Genomic DNA, 27,766 nt, shown 5'->3' on the forward strand with positions numbered 1-27,766 from the left:
AACGCCACACATGTGAATAAGGACAATAAAACTGGATAACCTCCTAAACGTTGTTTACAGTCTCCCCCGGTGTCTTTGGGGTTGGCAGGCATCCCCCACTGCCACCTGTGCATATTATTGATACTTTACAGCCTGCTGTCTGATAGTGCTGCTGTTGCTGACTTCTGTGTGCCAGGTATAAAAATTAGCCACATGGCTTTTAATCTCGTGTGTGATGTATTAAAGACATTGCCTTCGCTGTAATTAATTGCAGTGGAAGCCTCCCAGTGGAACTTTAGCTGCTGGACTCTTCATTGAAGCTTCCAAAGAGGGCTTCAGAAGCCCAGGAATTATTGGCGTTTGCACAGTACTGCCTGCTCTAACCTTCTAAATCACCATGGCCAAGAAGCCAAGTACTCGCCAGTTGGCTTAAATGGTGTAACATTTCTCTTCTTCCTGTAGCTGGTCCATGAAGTAATGTCAAAGGGGCAGAGTTTGTCAGGATCTTTCAGTCATAAGTCACAGAAAACCCAATTCAAAGAAGTTGAAACAATCAAGGCAGTTAATTGGCTCACATTATGAAAAGCTCAGGGAGTTGGCTGATCCAGTGGCTCAGTGTTGGAAAAGGGCCTCTTTCCTTTCTGCCTTTCAGCTCTGCCATCTGCAGCGTCCTCTTCATCCCGAGGCCGCCTCTCACCATAGTTGTAGCGTGGCTGACTCCTGGCCGCCACCAGGCCTGTGCTTTCCCCCACATCCAGCAGGAGACTCTGGCCTAGTATTTTGAGCAAGAATTTGAAGCCCACAATGATTTGAGATGCTTACGTCATATGCTTAACCCTTAAACCAAGGATTGCAACCAGTCATTCAGGGGCCATCTCTGGCACTGGGGTTCGTTTACCTACCTCTGAAACTCAGGGTCTGTGTGGAGAAACTAATATATGGGTAATCTTGGAAAGGAGGAGGAAGAAATGGGAGCTGGTATAAAGCAACAAGTGTCTTTCATAGAGATGATGTAATTTGGAAGTAATAGATGGATGTATGCCTTTTGAGGTTCTGTGATCTTACATCTGTGTTCCCAAAGAGTAAATGAGAACTGTAATATGAGATATATCAGGAAGGACTTCCATCCCACCATAGCACACACTCACAGGAATCCACGAATATCTAGGTATCATGGTGACTGGTATCTGAAAGATACAGCACAGCTCTAGGGACAGAATTTATTAACCCTTTCAGCAGCAAGAATTCATCAACACCCCACCCCACCCCTGCCTCCACTAGCACCATTATGCTCACTCAGCAACTCTGCTTCTCATCCTCCTTTTACTGCCAAGAAATTGTTTTACTCTTTTTGGTTTTCTATACGTTTGTTCTTCTATTCTGCTGCCTTATAGCCTGTAGGCTACAATTTCAGCTTTCTCATGACCCCTGTTTCCTCCTGGCCTCTTCATGTGCATCTTTTCAGATTCTACTCTACCTACCAATTGCTCAATTCTATTGGTTTCCGGGAGATATGGGGTGAGAAAATCCCATAGCTCAGCTTTGAAAACTGGACAAGATTTCAAGATAGAGAAGAAAGATGTGGCATTTCTTGGATAGAAAAACATACATTAAGGTATTTCTGGGGAAAGAAGAAGATTGATTCAACAGAGCATCAGAAGATGTTAAACAAGAGAAAAGTAAAGTTGGAAAGGTAGAGTGGCACTGGTTATAGAAACTTCAGAAATAAAGATATATTGAAAGCTTTTAAGCAAAGCACTCATATGGCCTCTTCATTATTTCTATAGCCAAAGTCAGCTTTGTTTGAACCCTTATCTTTCTTTTACCCAACAGCCAATATTTCTTGTCCCTAATCTCTCTCCACTTGCTCTGTCACGCCAATTCTCGGTAAACCCTGCTGGGCTGGAAATTAGAAGTAAGGGGCAGCACTCACCTATGAGACACCACTTACCATTGTCCTGTGAGGAGTCATACCCGCAGTTCTCAGCCCTATCAGACTCAATGTCCCCATTTTATCAGAAATCTTTCTATAACTTTCCCTTTGCTATCTTGAAATAGGATGTGTCTACATACCTAATTGGTATGGGCTGAGCTGTGTCCTTCTAGGAAATCATATATTGAAGTCCTAACCCCTAATACCTCACAATGTGACCATGTTTGGAGACAGAGCCTTTAAAGGGGTAATTAAAATACAATTAGGTCACTAGAGTGGGCCCTAGTCCAGTTCTAGAGTGTCCTTAGGAGAAGAGGAAATTTGGACAGAGACAAGTACAGTGAGAAGATGATGTGGAGACACAGTGAGAAGACAGCAATCGAGGCCTGTCAAGGAGACAATCCCGGAACAGATTCTTCTCCTTACAACCCTCAGAAGAAACCAATCCTGCTGACATCTTGATCTCAGACTTCCAGCCCCCAGAACTGTGAGATAATACATTTCTGTTGTTTAGGCCACCTGGTCTGTGGTACTTTATTATGGGGGACCTAGCAAACACATACAGTAATTCTATATAATGCCTTTATTATAATATAAAGAATACATAAAAGGAGTGTAATTTACCATAAAATATATACAGTATTTCCATATGTAAATGCTCAAGCACAACTGTACCAAAAGACATAATGCTTACATCAATACTCTGCATGCAATAGCTACAAATCACTGTGGAGTGACGGTACAAATGCAGGCTGACACAGCGTGTGGTGTTGGCAACACAAATACAAACCCTTGAGCAACATAACTATTGGCACATAATTTTTTGTGAACAAATCTTGGTAGAGTTCCAAACAAAACAAGTAACAATCTTCCCTCATTTTACATGGTAGTTGTATTCCTGGAAAATTCAAGAAAAACGTTGTATTTGTTTGTAATCCAAGGATAGGTTCTAGGTACAGACAATTATAAGTAGGTTTTTCATCTACATGAATGAACTGTAGAACATTTGAAAGTCACATACAGTTCTTCATTTTCATATACATATTGCAGGGGGTCAGGCTATCTACCATCAATGCCAGGACAGTGTCATCATGACAACCAAAACTGTCTCCTTATTTCCAGAATATTCTCTAACGGAGAATTCTTCTTGTGATACAAGAAGAAGAGAAAATAAAAGATGTAATCGATGGCTATCTTTTGGTGCGGGATCAGCCCCACCCTACTCCCTATCAGAACTCCTGCCTGGAGGAAGGTAACTAGGGACTTAGTCACATGGGACTACACAGCAGACAAGGTCAAGTGATTTCCTAACTGGTTAAAGCCACAGTCTTAATACTGCCCTTAAGCTTCATATGGTAAAAGGCTCCTTTGTTCAGAGGCTTCAAGGTACTCCAAGTTTGGTGAAATTCGGCCTCTGTGGTCATGCCTGTCTCTGGATTTTTCTGTGTTTTATGTGTATTTGGAGGTTGGAGGGGGCTGAGGTGATCTGTGATTGCTGTGATAGCCCCAGAGAATCATCCTGATAAATCTCACTGTTTACTCCCTGCTGCTGCTCCCAGACTGTTGACCGTTCATTGTTGGAGAGTTTCTACCTGAAGACTGTGATTTCTAGCCCAAAGCGGGCGCTCAGCGATGCACCCGATCCTTTTATTCCACTCAGCCTCTACCCAGGCATGCTCCCTACAGTGTTCACTCCGTCTTTCCCATTCTTGTCAAGCACCTAAGTTCCACCTTGTTGTCTCATGCTCTCAATAATATTTTATTGAGACAATCAATATTTCCAGAAAAACTTTCCTCTCTTTTGTCTCCAAATTTCTTTTCCTCTCTCATGTAACGGGAGGAGAAGTCTGCTAGTGCTGCATATTTCTCCCCCTTCCAAGGGAAATTGATCCATTGAATAAAAAGCTTCCATTCTTTCCTTTCAACTGCCTCCTCCCCTCACGTTTGCCTGAAGATGTCCTGTCTGAGTTACAACCCTTTGGCTGCAAGCAGTAGAATCCAACTTGAATGCACTGTGGCCAGAAAAGCGGATTTTGGCTATAAGGAAATAGGACATGTCAGGAAACTCTTAAGAATGCCCTGGGCTTCCAGAAAGGACTTGATCAAGAATTGCAAAGCCGCCAGCACTCTTCTACCCACCTTTTCTTTTGCTACTGTTTGCTTCATTTTTCTATTTCCTGTACACTAGCTTCTTGAGGCTTCCTGTCCACATGGGTGGAATTCCATTTCCAGGGGACAGACCCTAACTGGCCTACTTTGAATCAGGTCCAATCCGCTGGCTAAGGCGTAGGGGCATAACAGGGACCAAATGGACACTCCTGCCTAAAATGATGAAACAACAAAAATACCTGAAACAATTGGTTTTGGACATGGATATCAGGTACTGCAGGACAGTGATCCCTGAGAGAGGGGAAACAGGTGAGGTGGGCCTTATGAGTCCAGCTCACTGGCAGGAGAGAGTTTTCAGGTCTTTGCAGTACAAGAAGGTAGAAGCCAGGTAGAACTCAGTGGTCTGAGAAGTCCAGGGAACAGTGGCTAGAGGCAGCAGAACAGAGTACCAGAAGGAGAGGGCTGGAGAGAAAGAGAGAGCGGAAGAGAGGTAGTGAGAGGGAGAGAGCACTTTGGACATCACCAGAGTCTTCATGAATACCGATCACTGCAGGCCTGGGAGGAAACTTTCAACTTGAACCACAGAAAAGAACCACCTGAAAGAAACAGAGGGAACAACAATCCTTGCAGCCCTCACAAGGCTGAAAATACTTTGTGTTCCCACCAGTCAGAATGGTAAGCCCTATAATTCACAAGGTTTGGGTAGAATAACTCGAAGGGTATTGCCTCAGTAGTGGGGAAAAATTCAGTCCTAAAGGCTACTCTAGTCCTGCCTAACAAATACTAAAATCAATCCTGAAAGAATCAAACTGTTTCCAAGGAACTTAACTGCATCCCAGTACAAAGCTCAAGAGTATTTATAGGAATGCAAAAACATCCAGCACCCAACAAGGTAAAATTCGACATCTGGGATCCAATCAAGGCCCTGGCCAAGGGAAGGAAGCAGAAATGAAGAGGAAGAAACAATACTCTATCTTGTACATTTTATAAATGTTATAATCGCCTCCTCTCCCATCATAAGGCTATTATTATCTTTTTCTTTATACACCCAAGCATTGCTTGACTTATTACAATAAGCATGCATTATCATCGTTATTTTAAAAAGCCTTTGTGAACAAACCAATCAAGAAAATGGGAATATCAAACAAAAAGGAGACAAAAGAAGTTCCTACAGCACATCAAAACTGACTGAAGTTTTCTCCCTATTTCCTCTGCCTTTTTTTCCTTTGGCTGCCTCCCTCTCTAGAAAGTTCTCACTTTCTTTACCTTCATGTCTTGCATTTCTTAACTTTTCTGGATATTTTAGCTGAACACAGAAAGCAACTGCAGCATGGCCAGTTGTTAGGGGAGACTTTGTTTCTTGTTTTTTATGTTTAAATGGGCAGATCTTAATGTTTCACATTTACTTCTCAAAGAAAGAGAACACCAACGCCGCCTCACTACTGTTCACTGCCTTTTAGCTGGTCCTCTCCTCCACTCCTTGAGTCTATGGCTGGGCAGTTAAGGTTCCACTAGACCTGGTCTGTTTGCCCAGAATCCACCTGCCCTGTCCCTAGGCAGGAAAACTGCAACTTTGGCAGCATCTGCCTGGACTGAAAACATGTCCCACGTCTCCTTTTTTCCCTCTGGAGAAAGCTCTTTCTGGCATGGTGTGGGGATAGCTAAGGTCTCCAGGCTGCTGGTGAAGTGAGGGAAAGTAGAGGGGAGTGGGCGCCGAGATGGGCGGATAAAAGGAGCGACCGCTCAGCAGCAAGAGGGAGAGGCGAGAGTAAGGCGCCCAGACACCATGTGGACAAGGGGAGGAGAGAAAGCAGAGGTGGCGCGGGCAGACTGAGCGCCCGGGCAGCCAGAGCCCAGATCGGAAGAGCTGAGTCCGGGCAGAGGGGTCCGCGGACTCTGGAGGTGCTGGACCGGTGCGATCCGAGAGCAGACCGGGCCCCTCGCGAGCCTCTTCTGGCCCCTGCCCGCGATGAGCGAGGACAGCAGGCTGTGCTCCGGCTACTACAGCCTCAACCAGAGCTTCGTGGAGCCCTTCCAGTGCCCCCGGCGCGGCGAGGGGGCCGCGCTCCAGTACTGCTGCGGCTTCGCCGACCTCAAGTACTGCTGCAGCGAGCCGGGCAGCTACTTCCCCTACAAGCACAGCTACATGTGGAGCCTCAGGTGGGCTGAGAGCCCGCGCGTGCGGCGGCTGGCCGGGCCCGGGGCTAGGGAGGCGACAAGCGGAGCCACGCCAGGGCCAGGGGGAGTCCCCCGGGTCCCCGCCATCGGCTCTGGGTTGGGTCCCTACGGAAGGAAGCGGAGCTTCTGAGGGCGGGTGAGGGTAGGGAGAGAAATCTCGCCCCGGCTCGAAACTCCCCCAGAAGCCGGGACCGGAGGCGAGGCGCGCGCTGGAGGAGCGCGGGCTTTGCGCCCAGGGCGCACTTGGGGCCCTCCCGGTTGGCCCCGCTGGGTTCCCCGCCCGCCTCCCGGGAGCTGACTGCTCTCCCCTCGCCGGGGACCAGTCCCAGGCTGGCAGCCCTACTGGTGGAGCGGGAGGACAAGCAGATAACCCAAGGGGAAGGTTTAAAATCCTCTTTTAGGTTTATTTGGTGTATTTGAAGAGAAAGGAGGCTCCTTTGGGGCTCTTTTTACTGCATTAACAAGGATCAGAGTATTTTAAGACTCTTTGAGGGATGTGAAGGAATTGGCTGTATTCTTTAAAATACACATATATTTTTTAAAGAGTGTGTGTGTGTGTGTGTGTGTGTGTGTGTGTGTGTGTGTGTTCCTGAGGGCCTGCGCAAGCAACTGGGCTTTACGACTTGCCCTTTTTGGAGGATCTGACCCCTACCCTGGAGAGAATTGAAGAGACACCAAGAAAGATACAGCTTTTGGTTGCCATGATTATACACACCCTCTGTAGAACAGGACACCCCCTTTCTTGAAACCTGAGCCATGTGGCTATTGCTGGAATGTGAAGAGACTTTCTAAGGTGGGGTCTTCTTTCTTTTTCCTATAGTGGCAATTTTATTTTACTTATTCCAACTAGTATTGATGTAGACATTTTCCTTATGAATTTCTTTTCCCCCTTCCACTCTGAAGGGCTGCAAACTTTAAACTTAATTTTTCATTTTGCTTGGAGAATGAAAGGGGTTCGACAGTCAAGGAAAGAGCTCCCATCTTAAATTGTTTTGTACATATTAATTAGTTTATGGGGTTGGAGGAGATGGATTCTGCTAGTAAGAGATAAAGTATTATGATTATGTCTCCCAGTCACCTACATGACCCAGAATTTAACACACAGGCCAAGTCTATAGCAAATGACTAAATGTTACTTCTTGAAGCAATAAAATATTAACATGTTTTTCTATATTGGAAGCATCAAAAAGTCTCAACAGGAGTGCCTACCTTCCAGTAAGTTCAACTGACAAAGTTGTATTTTGCTGGAGAAGGGCAAAATGTCAGAAAATAATGATAGCTTATCCTTAGTAGATTACATGGGGAAGAAATCTGTATTGCACTGGTTTATTATCTGGCCTTTTGGAAACTAACAGAGTAATCTATCTCTGGGTCATTGGAGGCGTTACTAATGGCAGAAGCACCTCCAACAGAGACTGGCAATTCCTAAGTCAAACTCAATTGGAAAATGTGCCTGAGATTTTCAGATCCCTGAATAGTTCCAAAGTGACAAGCAATAGAGGACATAAAACCTTCCTAAGATTTATAAGGACACAAAGGAGTGAACAGCTTGCTGGGGTCTTCATTCAGCACTGACAAAACGGACAGTGCAGCTCCATTCCCTGGGAAATAGAAAAATCACTTCAACTGATGTTGTCGGTTGGCAGTGTTAAACCTGGGGTCCCTGTGAATTACTGAGCTCTGAGAACACAATAGGGAGGTAAATTTATTAGAGCTTCATTTCCCCTCTGTTCTTTGCTCTCCACTCCTAATTTAAAATAGTCCAACTGTGAAGAGTCACTAGCCCTTGTTTTGAGATTCTATAGTGGCTGGAGAAAGGCACAGCTGTGGCTATCGCAAGGTAAATGAACTTCCTAAGTAGGAGAATTGCTGCATTAATGTGACAGCAGCTTCAGACCCTCTCTCAAAGCTTGTAAAACAATTGCCATAGGGTGCTGAGGAAAGGATAATTCTTCCTTTCCTGTGTCTGGCCCCCTCCCATCTTTTCTCTTCCGATGACTCCCTATGTTCTTAGGATTTTCCTTGGTAATCTTCTCCAGGACTTGGGAAAATAAGGTCTATTGGACAGGGCCATGCATGAGTGGCTATTTAATTAAAGTATTTATTGAAATGAATATTTAAGGAGTCTCCTGGAGCTCCATCTTTACCGAGAGTTTATACCTAGAGCTTTGCATGCATAAAGCAACATTTCTTTTCTTTTTTTTTTTTTTTGAGACGGGGTCTCGCTCTGTCACCCAGGCTGGAGTGCAGTTGCGCAATCTCGGCTCACTGCAACCTCTGCCTTCTAGGTTCATGCCATTCTCCTGCCTCAGCCTCCCGAGTAGCTGGAACTACAGGCGCCTGCCACCATGCCTGGCTAATTTTTTGTATTTTTAGTAAAGATGGGGTTTCACTATGTTAGCCAGGATGGTCTCAATCTCCTGACCTCGTGATCTGCCTGCCTCGGCCTCCCAAAGTGCTGGGATTACAGGCGTGAGCCACTGCGCCCAGCCATAAAGCAACTTTTTTATAAAGTGAACCATGACATTGAAACTATTTGTCACTATTATGAAGAACATTCTTTTTTAACAGAAAGCAGGGATGGCATGCTTTGTTTTTGTTTTTCTTTCAAATTTAATGGTCTGGTTTTATAATTTGTATATTGAAAGCCCACACTGTGTATGTGGAAGTTAATTAAAGTAACAATTTTGCTTTCAAATAGACTAAATTACATTTTTACCTTGAAGATTTTTTAATAATCAGGTTCTTGCTTGCAGAATCTTTCCAGATGTCTAGCCTCTTATCTGCTCTGTGCACCAGATAATATTAACTGAGTGGATTACATTCACATGTGTCTGTGTATAGTGAAGTGATCCTAACCTTCCCTGACACTTAAAATGCACAAAAGTTAGGTTTGGTGCAAACAAGTATAAAAGAGGAGTCGCCAAATATAGGGAGTCTACCTTTTAGATGAGAGTGCATCCAGTGAGAGCAAACCCCAAGTTGAAATATATAGCTCTACGGTGACTCTAGCCATAAATTTCCCCAGCCTTCACTTGTCTACAAGGCTAGTGGAACTGGGTTGACAATAAAACAAGCACAAGAATCTCTGAAAGTCGACTTCATGTGTGTGGTTCAGGAGGCAATCTCTTCTTTGCAGGGGTGTTCTAGCTCCTAAAATGAAGGACAAGTGGAGTGAACTTAACTTTTCACTTTCAGTTCTGTTCTCCTTCCTCCCAAAGCAACAATGCTCCTGGCATCCCTGGTCAAATTCTCCCTCCCCTCCCTTTTGGTACAGGTTAAACTTGTCAGTGTCCTAATCCCAGGGAAAGAGCAGAAGCCTAAAGGCAAGCCAGGAAGATAATGAAGAAAAAGATCATTACTTTTCAATGATGTATGTTCCAAATACAGGTAGATCAATCAGCAGTCAATTATTATTTATTTCCATTTATTGAACATTTTCTACAAGCTAAACTCTCAAATGCTTTAAACAAGTGTATACAACACTACCATGAAAGTCAACAGAAGTATCTGTTCTTGAGTAAAATTGATTAAAATCTATTTATAGGTTAAAATCTATTGGTAGATTTTAATTAGAACAAAATGTGGTTCAAGAAGTACGTGTTAGCATATTAGTCTTTTAAGATAATGCTTTTTTTTCCCCCAAGCTCTTTTCCCATTTAGTAGTATTCAGTTCACGGGCTTATGAAAACTATATTTCTCAAATGATTAGACTGAGAGGTAACTGTATCAGACGGAATCATTACAAATTTAGGGTGGAGCAAATACAATCAGATACACATTTTGTTTTTAGAGAAAAATATAAGGGCTTCTTCCTTAATGCTAGAAGCCATTGACATTATGCCCCTTTAGAAAGGAAAAAGTCAAACTGAACATAAACTTGACATGAATTTCACAAATACCATTTTCCTTTAATTCAAATTGCTTTCTCCTTTTTTATAATAGTTTTGGCTTTGTAAATCAACAAATGGCATTTCACATATGTCTTTAGTGCTTTTGCAGAAACAAATATTTTTCTGTTCATCATTTGTTGTTGAACCTGATCTTTGCTTCTAAAATATATGAATAATAGAGGTTTATTTGATGGAGATGTTTTAGAATTATCCCAAAAGAATCATGTGACCTTTAACCTATAATATGAACACATGATCTTCCCTATTAATAGTAACGTACAGGCTGGCCAGGAGTGGTGGCTCACGCCTTTAATCCCAGCACTTTGGGAAGCCACGGTGGGTGGATTGCCTGAGCTCAGGAGTTCGAGACCACCCTGGGCAACATGGTGAAACCCCATTTCTACTAAAATACAACAAATTAACTGGGCATGATGGCATGCACCTGTAGTCCCAGCTACTCAGGAGGCTGAGGCATGAGAATCACTTGAGCCCCGGAGGCAGAGGTTGCAGTGAATCCAGATTGTGCCACTGCACTCCACCTTGGGCTTCAGAATGAGACACCATCTCAAAAAAAAAAAAAAAAAAAGTAATGTATAAATTTAACAGGGTCTCGAAAATCCTACAGAGAAAATACAAGAATTTGGTGATGGAAAAAGGTGAACTGTAGATTTCAATCAGTTACTGTTTATGCTAAAATACAATTTGGTTATGAATGACTGAGAGCAAGAACTAACGATATATTTATGCCTTCTCTTTAGTTGAACCAGTGTGAACCACTTTGTGTGACACATGTTTTTTTCCTGTTTTCCTCAGCATTGGTGCCTTGATTGGATTAGGAATTGCTGCCCTTGTTTTACTCGCCTTTGTCATCAGTGTCTGTGTCCTTTGCTATTTATTTCTGTATACAAAGCCTCAAAGATTAGACACTGGCCTTAAGCTTCAACACTTAGAGGCTTCTTCCACTCAAGAAGGTAATCAGTATCTATTATTTGTTACCAATTACCTGAACTTTATCCAAAAGAATAACTTGTGCCTGGGTGATCATACTGTTAACAATGAATGCTTTTTAAAAATTCAGTTTACTATGTGTCTTACTAAAAATTCACATTGAATCAGGCCTTAATGATGAAATACTTTAGGGAAATTGTGCTGAAGGAAAAATAGCAGCAGGATGTAATTATTCTCATGAAAATTAAACCATTGGTTCAGTAAATCTGCTTTAAATATATTTATGTTCCTTCTGGTTATTAAGGTTTATCCTCTTGAAATTTTAAAAATTTTGTTTTTAGATGGGGTCAAAGAAGTCAAATAAATAGAGGAAACAAGTATTTGATAACTTATTCTCTGAACCAAATATTTTCATCACTCTAGATTGGCTAGTCAGTGGTCAGTTAAGAATTTATCTGTGTGTCTACTGTGTACACAGTTCAGAGGGGCATATAAAATAATTCAGAGGCATATAAAAGAAACAAAAAATAAGTAGAAGATATATTGGCTAGATTGCAAACTAGTTAAAATATTGGGATTTGTATGTGTATAGTGTGACTATAAAGTAGAAATAATGTTTATTTATGGTTTGTGGAACTAGGTCCTATTATCTCAATCATCAAGTGCTGTGCAAATGCTAGTTGTTACCATTATAAAACTCAATCACAAAGAATTTTTAACTGTTGTGAATATAAATTTCTATAGTGTATTAAAAAGTACTAATTATAAATTTTATTGTGAGATGCACATATAAACCAATCTAGAATATACATTATAAAATATATACGGAATTTATCAATAATTTATATGTAGAATATATAAACAGATTGTTAAATTTAGGGTTTATATATGTGTTTAGAATGACACACAAGTGCTTACTTGCTTCCATGTAAAAATAAAATGAAAATCTTTATGTTAAAAAAATTGAGGAAAGTCCTCACCCATATACTCTATTTTAGTTGCATCCTAAAACTTCTCATATTATAGGGTACCTGTTCTGTGACCTTATCAAATACATCACCACTGTGCGATTGCATTAGCTCTCATTTCCTTCTCTGCAGAGGAGACCTCTCAGAGGGTATCCTGTGTCACAGAACAAGGGGGCCAAGATTCCTTGAAAGTTCTCTTCCGGAAGTACTGTTTGGAGATTACATGGCTGAAATGATAGGTTGTTAGCTGAATTTAGTACAAATGACTTAGGCCCAGTTTCTCCACTGGATGTCGAGTAGTGATTATCAAATAATCAGATTGTAAAATCAATTTTTGTCTCAATTGCTTAGGTAATTTAAAGTTGCAGTTCTTAAATTTGACTGCCTATGAATCACATAGAGAGCTTGTTAAAAAACACAAATTCCAGGCTCTGCATTTTAAAACAAGCAGCTCCTCTTGCTGCTTCTGTCCTTGTTCCCCTGCTGTCTGCTCTCCAGAGCAGCCAGAGCAGACCTGTTAAAACACAAGTCAGGTCATGTCACTCCTCTGCTGAAAACACTAATCGCTTCCTGTCTCTTTCAATGGAGAAAACAGTCTTCATCATGACCTATGGGGACTTTTGTGATCTGCCCTTATATTTCCTATCTTCGCATGCCCAGCCTCATTGGCCCCTTTGCTGTTCCTTGAAATTCCTGATTCAAGGTCTTTACACATGCTTCCACTATTGTCAAGGATGCTTTTCCCTCAGATATCTGCATGACTTACTTTTTCACTTTCCATCTTTACTCAAAAGTTACCTTCCCAGGAGCTCTCCCCTGGTTACCCTATCTGCATTTTTAATTCCCTTTCAACATTTAATACCCTCTTCCTGCTTTGAATTTATCTTAGGCATTCACCGTTAACATATTATATCCTTTACTTACCTGTTGTCTATCTTTTGTCCACTCCGAGTAGAAACTAAGTCCCAGAAAAGTAGGAATTTTTGTCTTGTTTGCTCATTACTGTATCCCCAGTGCCTAGAACACATAGCAAATATTCCATGAATGAATTGGATGGGGTAGCACTGCATGTGTGTCATACTAGGAGCATATTTTGAGAAACATTGGCAAAATATTGTCACTGTCACAGTCATAAAACATTCATTGACCGCCTTCTCTATACAATGCACTGTGCTAAATAAAAATTGGTTATTTTTCCAGATTTAGCTTAGGTACTGCTCCAAAATTTTATTTCACATTGACTTCAGAACATAGCAACAGAATTAGTTGGCTTGTTGATTCAAATTTTGTATTCTTGTTGCTATTGAGTGAGGAAGTCCATTACAGTTAGATGAGGCTGCTTACTTGCAAAGAAATATCCTTATTCTGCCCCTCTCACAAGTATATTTTGTCAAATTGGCAAATCAATTCAGTACACCTTTCCTGAATGCGTGCTATTGGTAAGGCAGGATTTTAAGTGATCAGTGACTTCCTGCTGCTTTCAAATGAGGTGATTTTGGTCCCTTGCATTGATTTTAACCAAATCAGACAAAGTGGAGAGCCCAAAATAAAATAGTTCAAATGTCACTAGAATGAAAGAGAAAATTGTTTGTATTTGAAAGCGAGCCTTTGATGTGATATTTACACATTGCTGTACCCTTCGTTAAATATGCATGTTCCGTTCCAATGATTCTACTACCTAGCAATGGATGCCAGTGTTCTAGCTATTGAGAAAGCAAGTCTGTGGCTTTATTGCCTTTAAGGAATGTCTTGAAGGTTAGGAACATAATAGAATATTTGCATAATAAATCAAGAAGTAAATATTATGTCAGAGGAAAATTGGTTTCACCAGTTACCCATGTCCTTTCCAAATTCATGGGTCACATCAAAAACTGGGCGAAGGATATGAACAGACACTTCTCAAAAGAAGACATTTATGCAGCCAACAGACACATGAAAAATTGCTCATCATCACTGGCCATCAGAGAAATACAAATCAAAACCACAATGAGATACCATCTCAGTTAGAATGGTGATCATTAAAAAGTCAGGAAACAACAGGTGCTGGTGAGGATGTGGAGAAATAGGAACACTTTTCCACTGTTGGTGGGACTGTAAACTAGTTCAACCATTGTGGAAGACAGTGTGGCGATTCCTCAAGGATCTAGAACTAGAAATGCCATTTGACCCAGCCATCCCATTACTAGGTATATACCCAAAGGATTATAAATCATGCTGCTATAAAGACACATGCACATGTATGTTTATTGTGGCACTACTCACAAGAGCAAAGACTTGGAACCAACCCAAATGTCCATCAATGACAGACTGGATTAAGAAAATGTGGCACATATACATCATGGAATACTATTCAGCCATAAAAAAGGATGAGTTCATGTCCTTTGTAGGGACATGGATGCAGCTGGAAACCATCATTCTCAGCAAACTATTGCAAGAATAGAAAACCAAACACCGTATGTTCTCACTCATAGGTGGGAATTGAACAATGAGATCACTTGGGCACAGGGTGGGGAACATCACAAACCAGGGCCTGTTGTGGGGAGGGGGTGGGGGAACAGATAGCATTAGGAGATATACCTAATGTAAATGACGAGTTAATGGGTGCAGCACACCAACATGGCACATGTATACATATGTAACAAATCTGCACATTGTGTACATGTACCCTAGAACTTAAAGTATAATAAAAAATTTGAAAAAAAATTCATGGGTCAGCCTCTCGATATTTCAGGTTGATTTTTACAGTTGAAACTGTTTCCATCATAGGAAATCTGAATGGCCTAAAGGGAAATATGTTCTTGTGTACACACTAAATTGACTTAGGACACTGAATTTTTTTTCCCTCTATAAGTGACGAGAGTCTAAAATAGTCTAATATTAGACAATTTTGCCAAGATTTTGCATAGTATATCTTTATTCTGTTGACTTGCATTACAATTTAAGGCTCCAACGTTTGGAATGGATCTTGAAAAAAGCTAGTCTCTGGCAGTGATTGTAGACTGTAATTGGACTACCCCTAGGGCTCATTCTGTACAGAGGACCTATTGCTGAAGCAATTGATCGGTCTTTAAGTTGTGTTCCATAACCATTTTCTTCTTTTTAAACTTTGTGTTTCGGGTTATGCATGCTTCAAATGCCAATGTTTAAAAGAATACTATTGCTTGTAAATTGTTCTGTATAGGACGTCCAGCTCCTGAGAAAACAGATGGCTGTGTGAAAGGCATCCTTCTGAGTCTACACTCTGAGGGTGAGGGCTCATTCCACAGGTTGTGGAGGAATTAATGGCTAACCGAGGAGCAATTAAAGGGGCGTCTTAGAGCCCTGCTTCTCAAACTTTTCCACCAGAGTATCCTTAAATGTATACAGTTGTCCCTCAGTATTCATTGAGATTGGTTTGAAGACCCCCTGCGGATACCAAAGTCTTCACATGTTCAAGTCTCTGATGTAAACTGGCATAGTATTTGCATGTAACCTACGCATAGCTTTCCATTTTATGTATTTATTTATTTATTTAGAGACAGAGTCTCACTCTGTTGCCCAGGCTGGAGTGCAGTGGCGCAATCTTGGCTCACTGCAACTTCTGCCTCCCTGTTTCAAGCCATTCTCCTGCCTCAGCCTCCCGAGTAGCTGAGACCACAGGCACTGGTCCCCATGCCTGGCTAAGTTTTTTGTATTTTCAGTGGAGGCAGGGTTTCACCATGTTGGTCAGGCTGGTCTCAAACTCCTGACCTCAAATGATCCACCCGTGTCAGCCTCCCAAAGTGCTAGGATTACAGGCCTGAGCCACTGTGCCTGGCCCTTTTATATGCTGTAAATCAGTAGTCCCCAACTGTTTTTAACACCAGGGACTGGTTCCATGGAAGACAATTTTTCCAGGTCGGGTATGGGAGGGATGGTTTTGGGATGAAACAGATCCACCTCAGATCATGAGACATTAGATTCTCATAAGGAGCGCACAACCTAGATCCCTCGCATGTGCAGTTCACAATAGGGTTTGTGCTCCTTTGAGAATCTAATGCCAATGTTGATTTGACAGGAGGTAGAGGGGAAGCAGTAATGCTTGCTCACCCTTTGCTCACCTCCTGCTATGCGGCCTGGTTCCTAACAGGCCACAGACTAGCTTGGTCCGTGGCCCAGAGGTTGGGGACCCCTGCTTTAAATCATCTCTAGATTAATATGTAGTACGATGTAGTACAATGTAAATGCTATGTAAGTAGTTGTTATTCTGTGTTGTTTAGGGAGTAATTACAAGAAAAATAAAGTCTGTACATGTTCAGTACAGATGCTTTTTTTCCCCAAATATTTTTGATCCATGGTTGGTTGAATCTACAGATGCAGAACCAATGGATATGGAGGGCCAACTATGTAAGAGAAAGGAACCTGTGTCTCCAGAATTCTAAGGGCTAGAGTAGAAAGGCCTGCTTTAAGCCTAATGAACTTTAAATTATCTGAAGTTCCCATTTTATTTTTAAAATTATGAGAATTTTCAATTTGACTGCATAATATGACTTGCTTTACTCTAATAATAGCATCTTCTCCCTCTCATATCTGAGTAAACTTGATGCTCCAGGAATATAAAGCATATTTATCCTGGGGCTTTGAATATCTATTGATACTCTGGAGTTGTAGAAGGGGCTGGGGGAAGGAGCAAAGAGAAGGGTTCTTAGACACAGAATTTTTGATAAAAATTAGAAGGGCAAATATTAGTAGAGCTGCTTGGCACAAATAAAATAATACAGTTGTATAGGTATAATAAACAACAAGCCTGTATTTCATGTTCTCTTTTGTAAAGACAGATGATATAAATGAAAAGGGATAAGTAAATTAGCAGTAAGGCACAGTTGTCTAGGAGAAAAGCATAAATTATATATGAAATACTGAGAAGGAAAGCAAATTTAAAGATAATGCAAACATTTATTCTGCCTGTGAGCAAAATAGGATTTGGGCTGGCTCAGCATGGTCTGCTATATTTGTCTTATATTTTGCTCCCTTGAAAGAAAATCTTCCTCTCAATTCATTATAGTTCATTATCAGTTCATTATAGGAAAATTAGGAAATACAGAGAAACAAACAAATAAATCTTATATGTGACTAATTTTCAACTGCAGAAGTTTCTTTTTTTGTGTTTTCTCCTTTTGGTTTCACACTTAGAAAGTTTTCCCCTTACCAGAAGATATAAAGATAAAATATTTAAGTATAAAAAATAAATGCATTAGTAGAAAATACAGGTAACTGTATTTTCCAGTATAGTTTATATTTTCTAGTATAGTTGATTTTTGATTTCTAATATAGTTAATTTTTTTTTTTTTTTTTTTTTTTTTTTTGAGATGGAGTTTCGCTCTTGTCGCCTAGGCTGGAGTGCAATGGCATGATCTCAGCTCACCACAACCTCCACCTCCCTGGTTCAAGCTATTCTCCTGCCTCAGCCTCCTGAGTAGCTGGAATTAAAGGCATGAGCCACCACACCAGGCTAATTTTGAATTTTAATAGAGACAGGGTTTCTCTATGTTGGTCAGGCTGGTCTCGAACTCCCAACCTCAGGTGATCAGCCTGCCTTGGCCTCCCAAATTCCTGGGATTACAGGTGTGAGCCACAGAGCCCAGCTCTAATGTAGTTAATTTTTAAATACATTTTCTAATATAGTTCAAAGTATTAGTAATTAGTTATAGTTACCTATGGTTATCTAATTATATAATTACCTAGCTGTATAATTACCTAATATAATATAGTTACCTATATTTATATATTTAGATACCTATAGATAACTATATTGTACTAGGTAATTATGTAGTTGTCTATATTTTCTTCTAATGCATTTTTCTTATACTTAAATCTTTAATACTCCTGGAGCTTTAATTTTGGTATAAAATATGAGGTAGAGATCTGCCTTTTTAATTTTCCAAATAATGAGTCAGTTGTCAAATATTTATTGGCTAATCTATTTTTCTCTTGACAATTTAAAATGTCACTAGTCATAAGCTAAATTCTTACATATATTGTGGTCTGTTTTGGACTTTGTGTTTTGTTAAATTGATCCATCTGTTTATTTTAAGCTAGTAATATACTTTAAGAATTACTGTAGCTATACAGTTTATTTTAATATCTGATTAAACAAGACTCCATCTCCCCTCTCCTGTCATCCTTTTTTTTCAGTTTTCGGGCTACTCTAGTAACATTCAAGTTTCCAAATAAACTTTTGAATCACGATGTCCAATTTTAAAAAGACAAATGGTATTTTGATGGGTTTTGTACTAAATGTATAAAGAAGTTGAGAACTACTTTTCTAAATAGCCTTAACGTCCTTTCAAAAACATTTGCTCAAAGCTCTTATGAATTACGCTGCCAAATTATTTATTAATGGTAATCAGTGTTTATTTCAGAAAGATTTTAAAGGAATTCATTGAGATCTTAGCAGAAGATAGGGTAATTGGAATTCAATGGCATAAAAGGCCACCTGTGTCCCTTTAAATAGAAAGACCTTTTTATTTAAAATAATGAGCCTAGAATTTTATACAACTGCTTCTGTTCCTACAATGTAGAAAATAAAATTGCTCAGTAGTTACCTATATTATTAGGTTGGTGCAAAAGTAATTGCGGTTTTTGGCATTATAATAGCATTTTGGAGTCCTCCTCAGGGCAGAGTCAGGCAATCCTCAGTCATGCTCAAACCAATAAGCAAAATAGAAGCCAATCTCTCATTGAAAATCATTTATTTCAAGGACATATAATATCAGCTAACTTCCTCTGTAAGATATTGTTAATCATCAATGGTTGGAAGAATTTAACAATACAGAAAGAAAAAGATGAATTCTGGAAAAAATAGTGTAGGAAAAAATTTCTGAATAGAACTGCCTGCACTCATTAATGAGTGACTAAAGCAAAAGGGCAATTCCAAGATTCTAACTTTCATGATAAATTTTTTAACTGTGCTTATGTGAGATCTCTCTACATACTTGAGGGGAGGGCAGGGCATTGAAAAGGGAGAGGTCAATAAGTTTTGCTCACTTCACCATTTAGCTCACACCCAGTCCTATGCATCATCGTATTAAATTTGAAGGGAAAACATCCTCTTACAAATAAAAAAAAACACTTTTAGGGTAAAAACTTGAAATTGCTTGTTTCCGCAAAAAGGAACTGCAGGATGAGTGGGATGTGTAGATTTTCTACTAAATAATAAAGTGACTCAGCTAGGTTAGTACATGGAAGCTGCTGAAGAACATCAGAATGGTAACCCAGAAGCTAGGAGGACATTGGCAGATGATAGTAGAAAGGCTTAATGACAGTTCTGCCTGATAGCCACGAGATAAAGACCTGCAGGAGTCCCCAACATTCTTTTGATATTTTGAAATGGCAGGCAAGGGCAGAGTTCACAGAAGAATTCTAGGTCCCTGAAGAAAGGGTTTGAAAATAAATATAAAATTTAACTGTTATCAGAAAAATTATGTTGGCCTACCTGTGATAAGGATAGGTAGAAAGATTTCGTTCGATGAATTGGATTTAAATTTTGGCAAAGGCCAAAGCTTTAATTTAATGCCAGTCTAGGAAGTATAGGATTAAAGGAAGGTTGAAATTTGCATACAATGACTAGAACAACAAAAACCAAAGAATGGAAATAAGTAGCAGGCAGCAGGAAGAGCAGTTGACAATTGAGTAGGAAGGAACTGTGATGTTGAATCTTGGCAATTCCCACTCCACTAACGAGAAAAATAAATTAAAAAAGAAAAAATTTTTATGTGTGACAAATCTCTTGGGAGCGCAATGATATTACAGATTCATTTAAATTGAATCCATGTTGTTACCTGTGACAGAAAAGAGGCTGCTGTTTTTATCCCTATTTTGTTGGTTAAGAAACTAGTTTCTCGATTAAAATAAAACTAGGAAATGCTGAGGTTGCTGAGATATTTTTATCTTTCTCTTTTAAAATTATCCCAGAGCTGTAGTTAGCTGGACTGTATTATCACTACAGCTCCACTAACTGCAGTTGTTTCCCAATATGTCCGATTACTCTAAGTTACCAGAGGGATATACCTTGAAAAAAGCACTTTTGGATTTGTCTAACCTGCAGGAAGAGAGTGAATGCTAGAGGTGTTATGGTGTTTATAACACATCTTTTCTTGTTCACATAGCAATTTGGTTTTGTTAGGGGAATTGCTTTGGCTTTAGAAGCCAATCAAAAAAATATCTTTGTACTTAACACTGGTTAGAAGGATCCAATAGCCAAGTAAATAATGAGTTGAGGCTGGGGAATAAAGATCTTTACAAGTCATACATGAATAAAAATCTATACTACTGTAATGTATTTTGCAAGCCTTTAAATCTCAGAGGGGAGTAAACAAGTTAGATAAATTCCTTCAGTTGTTGCCAGAGAAATATATAATGGAAACAAGAGCATCAGAATGGGGATAACTTAGAGAGAACCCCAGAATGACTAAGTTAGGAAATAACTTCCTTAGTTTATTTCCCACTAAAAAACCAAAAAACCCAAATTGGTTATGACAAAACACCTTGAAAGTCTGATTAAACTATTATGAATTTAAGTATGTAAAAAGCTTTGGAAACACGAAGGACTTTAACATTACACTTTTTAGATTTCCAGGAATTCAAAAAAAATTAAAATTTTAGATACTTAAATCGGTGCTTATATAAGATACAGATGTCACCCAGATAATACAAAATTAATTTATATATTAAATCTTTGATCTTTTATCTTTACCTGCTATGCTAAAGAGTAAAAATAATATTAAACAAGTGAAAAACAACCTACAAACACCTTAATTTGATTTTCAAATATTACATAATGTCAACGCAAAGTATCTGAGACAGGTCTCTGTCACTTCAGAAGGTTTATTTTGCCAAGGTTAAGGATGCATCCCTGACACAGCCTCAGGAAATCCTGAGACATGTGCCCAAGGTGGGTGGGGGTACAGTCTGCTTGTATGTATTTTAAGGAGACATGAGACATCAGTTAATATGTGTAAGATGGGCTGGGTGCAGTGGCTCACACCTGTAATCCCAGCACTTTGGAAGGCAGAGGTGGGCAGATCACTTGAGCCCAGGAGTTTGAGGCCAGCCTGGGCAACCCTGTCTCTACCAAAAAATTAAAAAAATTAGCTAAGCATGGTGGTGCGTGCCTGTAGTCCCAGCTACTCGGGAGCCTAAGGCAGGAGAATTTCTTGAACCCAGGAGGTAGAGGTTATAGTGAGCCAAGCTTACACCACTGCACTCCAGCTTGGTGATAGAGCAAGACTGTCTTAACACACACACAAACAAAATGTGTAAGATGTGCATTGGTTTGGTCTGGTAAGGTGAGACAACTCCAGGTTAGAAGTAGATAAGAGAAAAAAGGTTGCATTCTTTTGAGTCCATGATCAGCCTTCCACTGAATACACAATTTAGTCTGGCTCAGTGAATCTGCATTTTTACATAAACAGTAGGGCAGAGGAAGCAATCGGATATGCATTTGTCTCAGGTAAGCCTCAGAGGGATGACTTAGAATTGGAGGCAGGTTTGCCCTAAGCAGTTCCCAGGTTGACTTTTCTCTTTAGCTTAGTGATTTTGGGATCCCAGGATTTATTTTCCTTTCACATTCCCACCTTTTTCTTTTTAAAATCTTTTGGAGAAAGTATTTTAGAAGAAAATTGAGTCTGGTCTCAGGTTTGGTCTGATCTCTCATGGCTAGTATGGTTCATTCCTAGATGGGTAGGTGCCACATTATGAGGAAAGCTCATTTTTAGCAGGTTGTGAAGTCTCATGTCCTATGAAGAGAAAATAGGAGGAGGAAGAGAGAAAACAAACAAAACCAGAACAATCCTGGAAAATCAATATAGGTCATATTACTTTGAAGTCCATACATCAGTAGGCAGGTATGAAGCGACTTATGTATGTAAATAGGTTGCTGTTATTTTCTTTTAAAGCTTAAGTTGTCTAGCTTCAGTTTGCAGGGCTTTAAAGAAAGCACAGCTTAGTTTTCAGTGATTTCAACATAGAAAAACTAGGGAAAAAAGGGAAAAGAAACAACAAAAATTAAATTAAAAACATTATTTTGGAGACTTGTAGCCTGGAAAAATTTTAGAATTCAGTCCAAACTGTAGAAAAGAATAAAAATTGAAAAACATTAGGCAAGACTAGAATCTAATAACAAGTGTACTATAGCTCATTTTGAAACATAGTTTTTCTCTCTCCAGTCTCCCATTTTTATTAAAAACAAATCATAATAGGACTGATTTGCTTGCAAAAATAAGATTTAGTCTTATGCTTGGCCTGATTATTTGTATAAAGGGCAGCAAGGATAATTATTTTTCAAATAGCCTTTTAAAATTTGGCTTTGATGAAACTCAAGGAATCTCAGATAAGACTTTTTTCTTTTCTTTTCTTTTCTTTTCTTTTTTTTCTTTTTTTTTTTTTTTTTTAAGCTGAGCCCAGCCATAGGTTTGTATCCTCAAATACCTATGAGTTGTGTAATTTCCTCTCCTCTTGAGGTCCCAAGATACCTTGGACCTCCTGGGCCTGTTAGAATGTGATATTCTTTACTTACCACAGGTTAGGAGCCGGTTAGGAGCCCTATGCAGGAACCATGAGGACACGGTATGAGGCCAGTTTTCCCCAAAGGGCTTTTTTTGGCTCTATGGGTTAAGCTTGATTCCTTAAAGGAAAGCATGCTATTCTATTCAAAGCCTTGGTAAAACAACCAGTTTCTCCAATTGTGCCCTGTTGCAAAAGAAAACATTCTTATTGCACTTACGCAAATAACTATGTTGCCATAAGTTAAGAAAACTCACAAATAGTTTACAAATTCTGGAGAAATAAGGAAGAGAGAAATATGCTCCAAATTTTGTTTACAGGAGTATACTTTACTCAATTGTTAAAAGCTGTAGATAGCTTAAAATAAGTTTTTTTCACTCTGAAAAACAAAAGATGAGCAACATTTTAAGCTAAAAGTAAAAAAGATTACTTCAGTCTTCTTTTAGCTCAGTCCATGCAGTTAACTCTGGTCCTGTTTGATATTGGTGAACATTTCAGTTCTCTGAGAGTCCTGAAAGTTTTTTCTTTTATTCTAATGTCACAATTTCCAAAGTTATTAAAAACCTGCATTCAAGAGCACCTATCAAAGTCCTACAGCTGATTATAGACCACCTTTTGAAGAGGATCAAAACAAGAGAAGTCTTAGGACAGCCATTATTAAAACCACATTTGACTAGCAATTTGTTACTTCTCTGGCATACAACAGTTTTACATAATTATAATTATTAATAACATACAATAAGTCATATTAGAATTATAGGAGTTTCCTATAATTTTGGCACACACACCAATAACATTTATACAAATATAGCCCAAAGAAAACCAAACACCATTTCATATTTGACAATGCTTCCTGTATGATTTCTATACCAATAAGCCAAATATGTCTCTTTTGGACTTCTGGGGACTAAAGGCAAAAAATTAATGAGGACTCAAGTTAGAATTTGACTTTGGAAAGTGTGTCAAGTATAAAAAGTTTAAAAGGCTTGATATCATGAAATAGGATCACAGGTCATTGCAAAGTAAGTCATTCATTTAACCAAGGTGATAACATAAAGATTTCAAAAACAGGTGAAAACCTTTATTCTTTGAGAGAAAAGACTTAATTTCCCAAATCATAAGCCCTAATAAAGACAGCATGAGGCCAATTAAACCTGTCTTTCAAAATCTTGAAAACAATCTATAAAATGCCTGATTTTTTAATCATCTTGACAAGATAAAATTTCCATAAACCTTGTTTATTATTTGTTAAATTTGAATCTAATTTTTAGAAAATATTTGCTTTGCAAAGTCAATAATTTTTTATTTCTTAAATTTTTCATGCCATCTTTCTCTACTATATTTATTTTAAATAGCTTTGCTTGCTGATTGGGCAAAGGCTATTTTCCAGGCTGGCAAATGCTGTGCCTACAACAAATTAGCTTTTAAAAATCAAATTATACTTACTGCATGTTTAGAAGTAGAAAGTAACTTATTTTACTACCAAAAATAGTTCAGAGGAGAAGTAATTGAAATAAAGTCATTATTGTGCCACTCTAGGCCCCAGATTTTAAATTTCAGTGCTTCTAATATTAGCCTAGAGATCAATACCATGCATGTTTCAGTCTTATGGGTAAGATATGGAAGCTGCAGTGAGACATCTTTCAAAACTTGTAAATAATATTGTCCTTTGAGTGTTGAACCATGAAATCGTCCCAGAGTGAGGGATGTCCTGATCGATCCTAGAAAGCATTTTACCTATAGAAAAGTATCTTTAATATATATTTTTACTTGCAAAAAGCAGTTTACTTATAGAAAGCAATTAATATGCAAAGCCAGGAAGTATTGGCATGCTTAAAGGCAAGGTTTAGATTCACCTGAAGAAAAAAAATTAAAAACTCATATCCAGAAGATATGCTGTATGGTGAAAAGAAGAGGATGTACAGTAGCTACTTCTAATGGAAGGAGTCTTGGCTAATGGACTTCCCCTTAGGGAGGTTTGTGGCAGATTTTCTAAAACCTGAAGGAGAATTCTTCAAGCAAAAGAGGCTGGAGAATTAGAGACACTAGGCAACTGGAAGAGGCTTGGGGCAGAGAGGGAGACACCAGGGAAAGTTTGGGGAAAACAGGACTTGTGGGTATCTGAACCACCAAAGACAAGGAAGGGAGTGGGGTGAACTGAGCCAGAAGAGGAAAGCAGAACCAGATCATCAGCCTAACCAAGTTTATGTGTGATCCCAAAGGGCTTTAGCAGACAGGCTGATAATGTTATGAGTAAGTGCTATGTAAGTATTAACTATTATTATATTGCTGATAGTTTTACATTCTTCTCACTTGACATTGTATTCTAAGCACGTTCCATGTAATTAAACATTTCTTAGAAACCATTTTTATTTTTTTTTAAGTTAAAGGGCTGCATGGTATCTCAGGCATGATATTTAGCAATTCTATCATTGGAAATTTAAGCTACTTTCATTTCTTGGTATTGAAAATAACCAGTGAAGAAGATGTCTATAAGTTTTAGATCTCATCTTTGATGGTTTCCTTGGGAATTTCTTGTTAAAGTGAAATTACACAGTAGGAACATTTGACACCTTTAAGTATGCACCAATTTACACTCCCATCATGCTACACCGTTGAAAGAAAAATTACTTTTTATCCTCACCTGAGTGATGAAAAATTGTTTCTCACCTTTCAAATTTACATTTCTTTCTGACTAGCAAGATTAAAACTTTTTCATGTTTATTAGTCATTTTATCTTTTCTGTCACTTTCTTCACTCACTAAAAGGTGTTAATGTCCTACATGCTGATATGTAAGATCTTTACATATTAGACATGCATCATTTGCTCTAAATATTTTTTGCTAGTTGGTTTTCAATCTTGTCTTTTGCTACCCAGTTTTAAAGTTTTCTGTCTTATCCTTTAATTCATTAATACACTCAACTAATATTTATTGAACAACTATGTGCAAGGCATTTTTATAGACACATCATTAATGAACAAAATAGTCAAAAATTTCTTGGAATGTGGTACTTAAATTTTAGTGAGGGAAGACAGATAATAACTGATAAGCATGATAAATAGGTAAATTATATTAGTTAATAAGTGCTTCGGGGGAAAAATGGAGGGCAGAAGGGGTTGGTGATGGGGATATGGAGGCTGCAATTTTAAATAATGCTTTGGGTAGGTCTTATTGAGAAGATGACTTTTGAGGAAGGACTTGGAAAAAAGATAGTTATTGTGCAGATTATCTGGAAGAAGAGCATAGTAGACAGAGTAAATAGTCAGTGCAAAAGTCCCAAGGGCTGGAACATGCCTGAAATGTTTAATCAAAGAGGTTGGAGTGAACCAAAGAATGAAGTAGAAAAAAATGAAGTCAGAGAGGTTAATGGTGTGTGTATGAAATCATGTAGGCCACTGTATAAGACTTGGGTGAATGGAGGGTTCTGGGCAGAGGGCATGATTCAACTTAGTTTTTAAAGAATGGCTCTTTGAATGTTGTGCTGAAAACAGAATAGTGGTAGCAGTGAAGATGGTGAGAAGTGGTCTGATTCTGGATGTATTTTAAAAGCATAGTCAACAAGGATTTCTGATGGATTGGATGTAGGGTGAGAGAGAAGAGAGGCATCAAGGACCAGAGGTTTTTGGCCACTGGACTGTGGATTTAGCAACATGGAGGTAATTAGTAATGGTAAGGTAGCAGAGAGTAAAAAAGAATGGTGCCCTGGAAGCCAAGGAAAGAACTGGATCAACTGCTGCTAAGAAATCAAATAAGATGAGAATGAACCGGACTGTGCATTTAGCAACATGGAGGTCATTAGTAATGTCTGTGATTTCTTCCACTCTTCTTTACATATTTATGTTATTTTCTATTGGTGAAATGATACATTAGTTATTTCTACAATCATTCAACTTTCCTAACACTATTCATTGAATAATCCATTTCTTTGCTGTGTTTGTTTAGTACTAACTTCCGATCAGTAAAGATCCATATTCTTTTACCTTTGCTCATTTTGGACTCATATTTATATGCAGTGAGTGAATGGGATTGTGGCACAACTGTGCCCTTTTAATAAACCACATCTAAATCAGTTATAATGGCAAAGCCTTAAGGTTGTGCAAGTTATTATGATTGGCTTTAATGTAGTTCATGCATAGGAGAGGGACAGTCACACTTTTGTTAAGTCACTCAGAAATTGTTACCTTTTTATCAAATGTGTATTTTCCTCATGGAAGCATGGAGGAAAAAGGTAAGCATGGAAATCAATTTTTTTGTTTCTGTTACTATTTCCCTTATTTGACTTTCAGAAAGAAATACTCAAAAACCACTTCAAAATAACTCAATTATCACTCATACACATAACATTTTCAGGATATATTTTCAATATTGCTACAAAAATTATTTTTAAGTGCACATTTTTATAAGTGAAACTCGATGTCATAATTTCAAATAATTATTTCATTTTGGTTTGTGTATCTGCAGGCAAGTCAAATGAAAAAACCAAAGCCCTCAATTCAAATGCAGCATCAAATGCAACGAATGAAACATACTATGAAGCTGATGATGTAATTCAAGAAAAAACAATGGATGCAACACAAATCTACATTGCTTATTAACTAAAAATTCTGTGTTTTAAATGCTTACTGGAGAGATGGGGCAATAAAAATAAAGCGTGCATTTGAAACAGTTTGTAATATTGCTTTTCAAAAATTCGTCACTCACAAAGCAAGACACAGCTGCATTTTTGATCAGTTACTTTATTAAACACACATTAAGGTTTTTATTGGTTTTCCTTTGTATAAATTTACTTTTATTTGCTAATTAAGATGTTTCTGTATCACATGAGATTATGCTAATTATTCAGGAGAAATTAAAGAATTTATCAATAACAAGAAATTCTATCTCAGTGAAGAACAATGAGAAGTTTATGTCACATTACCACCATTTCTCAACTTTTTGATAATAACAGGCAGTTATTTTTATGAGATGGTACTGGATAGGTAAATATCAGGGGGAACTGTCTTATAAACTAGAGGTGACTTGTTCTTAAGTCTCTTAGAAGTCAACCTATGTCTTTTTAGATTTTTCTGGGCGCAAACAATATATTCAGTAACAAAAAAATCACAATGTATAATCTGTACAATAAATATTTTGTTTCAAGAGATAAGCATAACAAAAAAACTTTTGCTGATAGATTTCCTAAATAATCTGTATAATGAAATATACAAAACAAATGAGTTCTCTGGTTCCACCTAA

General features: G+C 38.7%; 1 protein-coding gene across 2 annotated transcripts; it reads left to right on the forward strand.

The window, feature by feature from the left end:
* The first annotated feature begins 5,674 nt into the window (after positions 1-5,674).
* SHISAL2B (shisa like 2B) lies at positions 5,675-27,194 on the forward strand. Of its 2 annotated transcripts, XR_003120000.1 has the most exons (4): positions 5,809-6,181; positions 9,477-9,589; positions 10,906-11,063; positions 26,993-27,194. XR_003120000.1 is itself a non-coding variant. In XM_025389379.1 (3 exons), exons 1-3 carry the CDS (start codon positions 5,991-5,993, stop codon positions 27,124-27,126), a joined length of 483 nt encoding a protein of 160 aa, XP_025245164.1. In that variant the 5' UTR covers positions 5,675-5,990; the 3' UTR covers positions 27,127-27,194. The 2 variants fall into 2 exon arrangements, 1 of the variants encoding a protein (XP_025245164.1); XM_025389379.1 differs by lacking the exon at positions 9,477-9,589 and having other exon boundaries at positions 5,675-6,181.
* The last annotated feature ends 572 nt before the right edge of the window (positions 27,195-27,766 follow it).

This window comes from Theropithecus gelada, chromosome 6 (genome assembly GCF_003255815.1).
Source record: "Theropithecus gelada isolate Dixy chromosome 6, Tgel_1.0, whole genome shotgun sequence".
Lineage (NCBI taxonomy): Eukaryota > Metazoa > Chordata > Mammalia > Primates > Cercopithecidae > Theropithecus > Theropithecus gelada.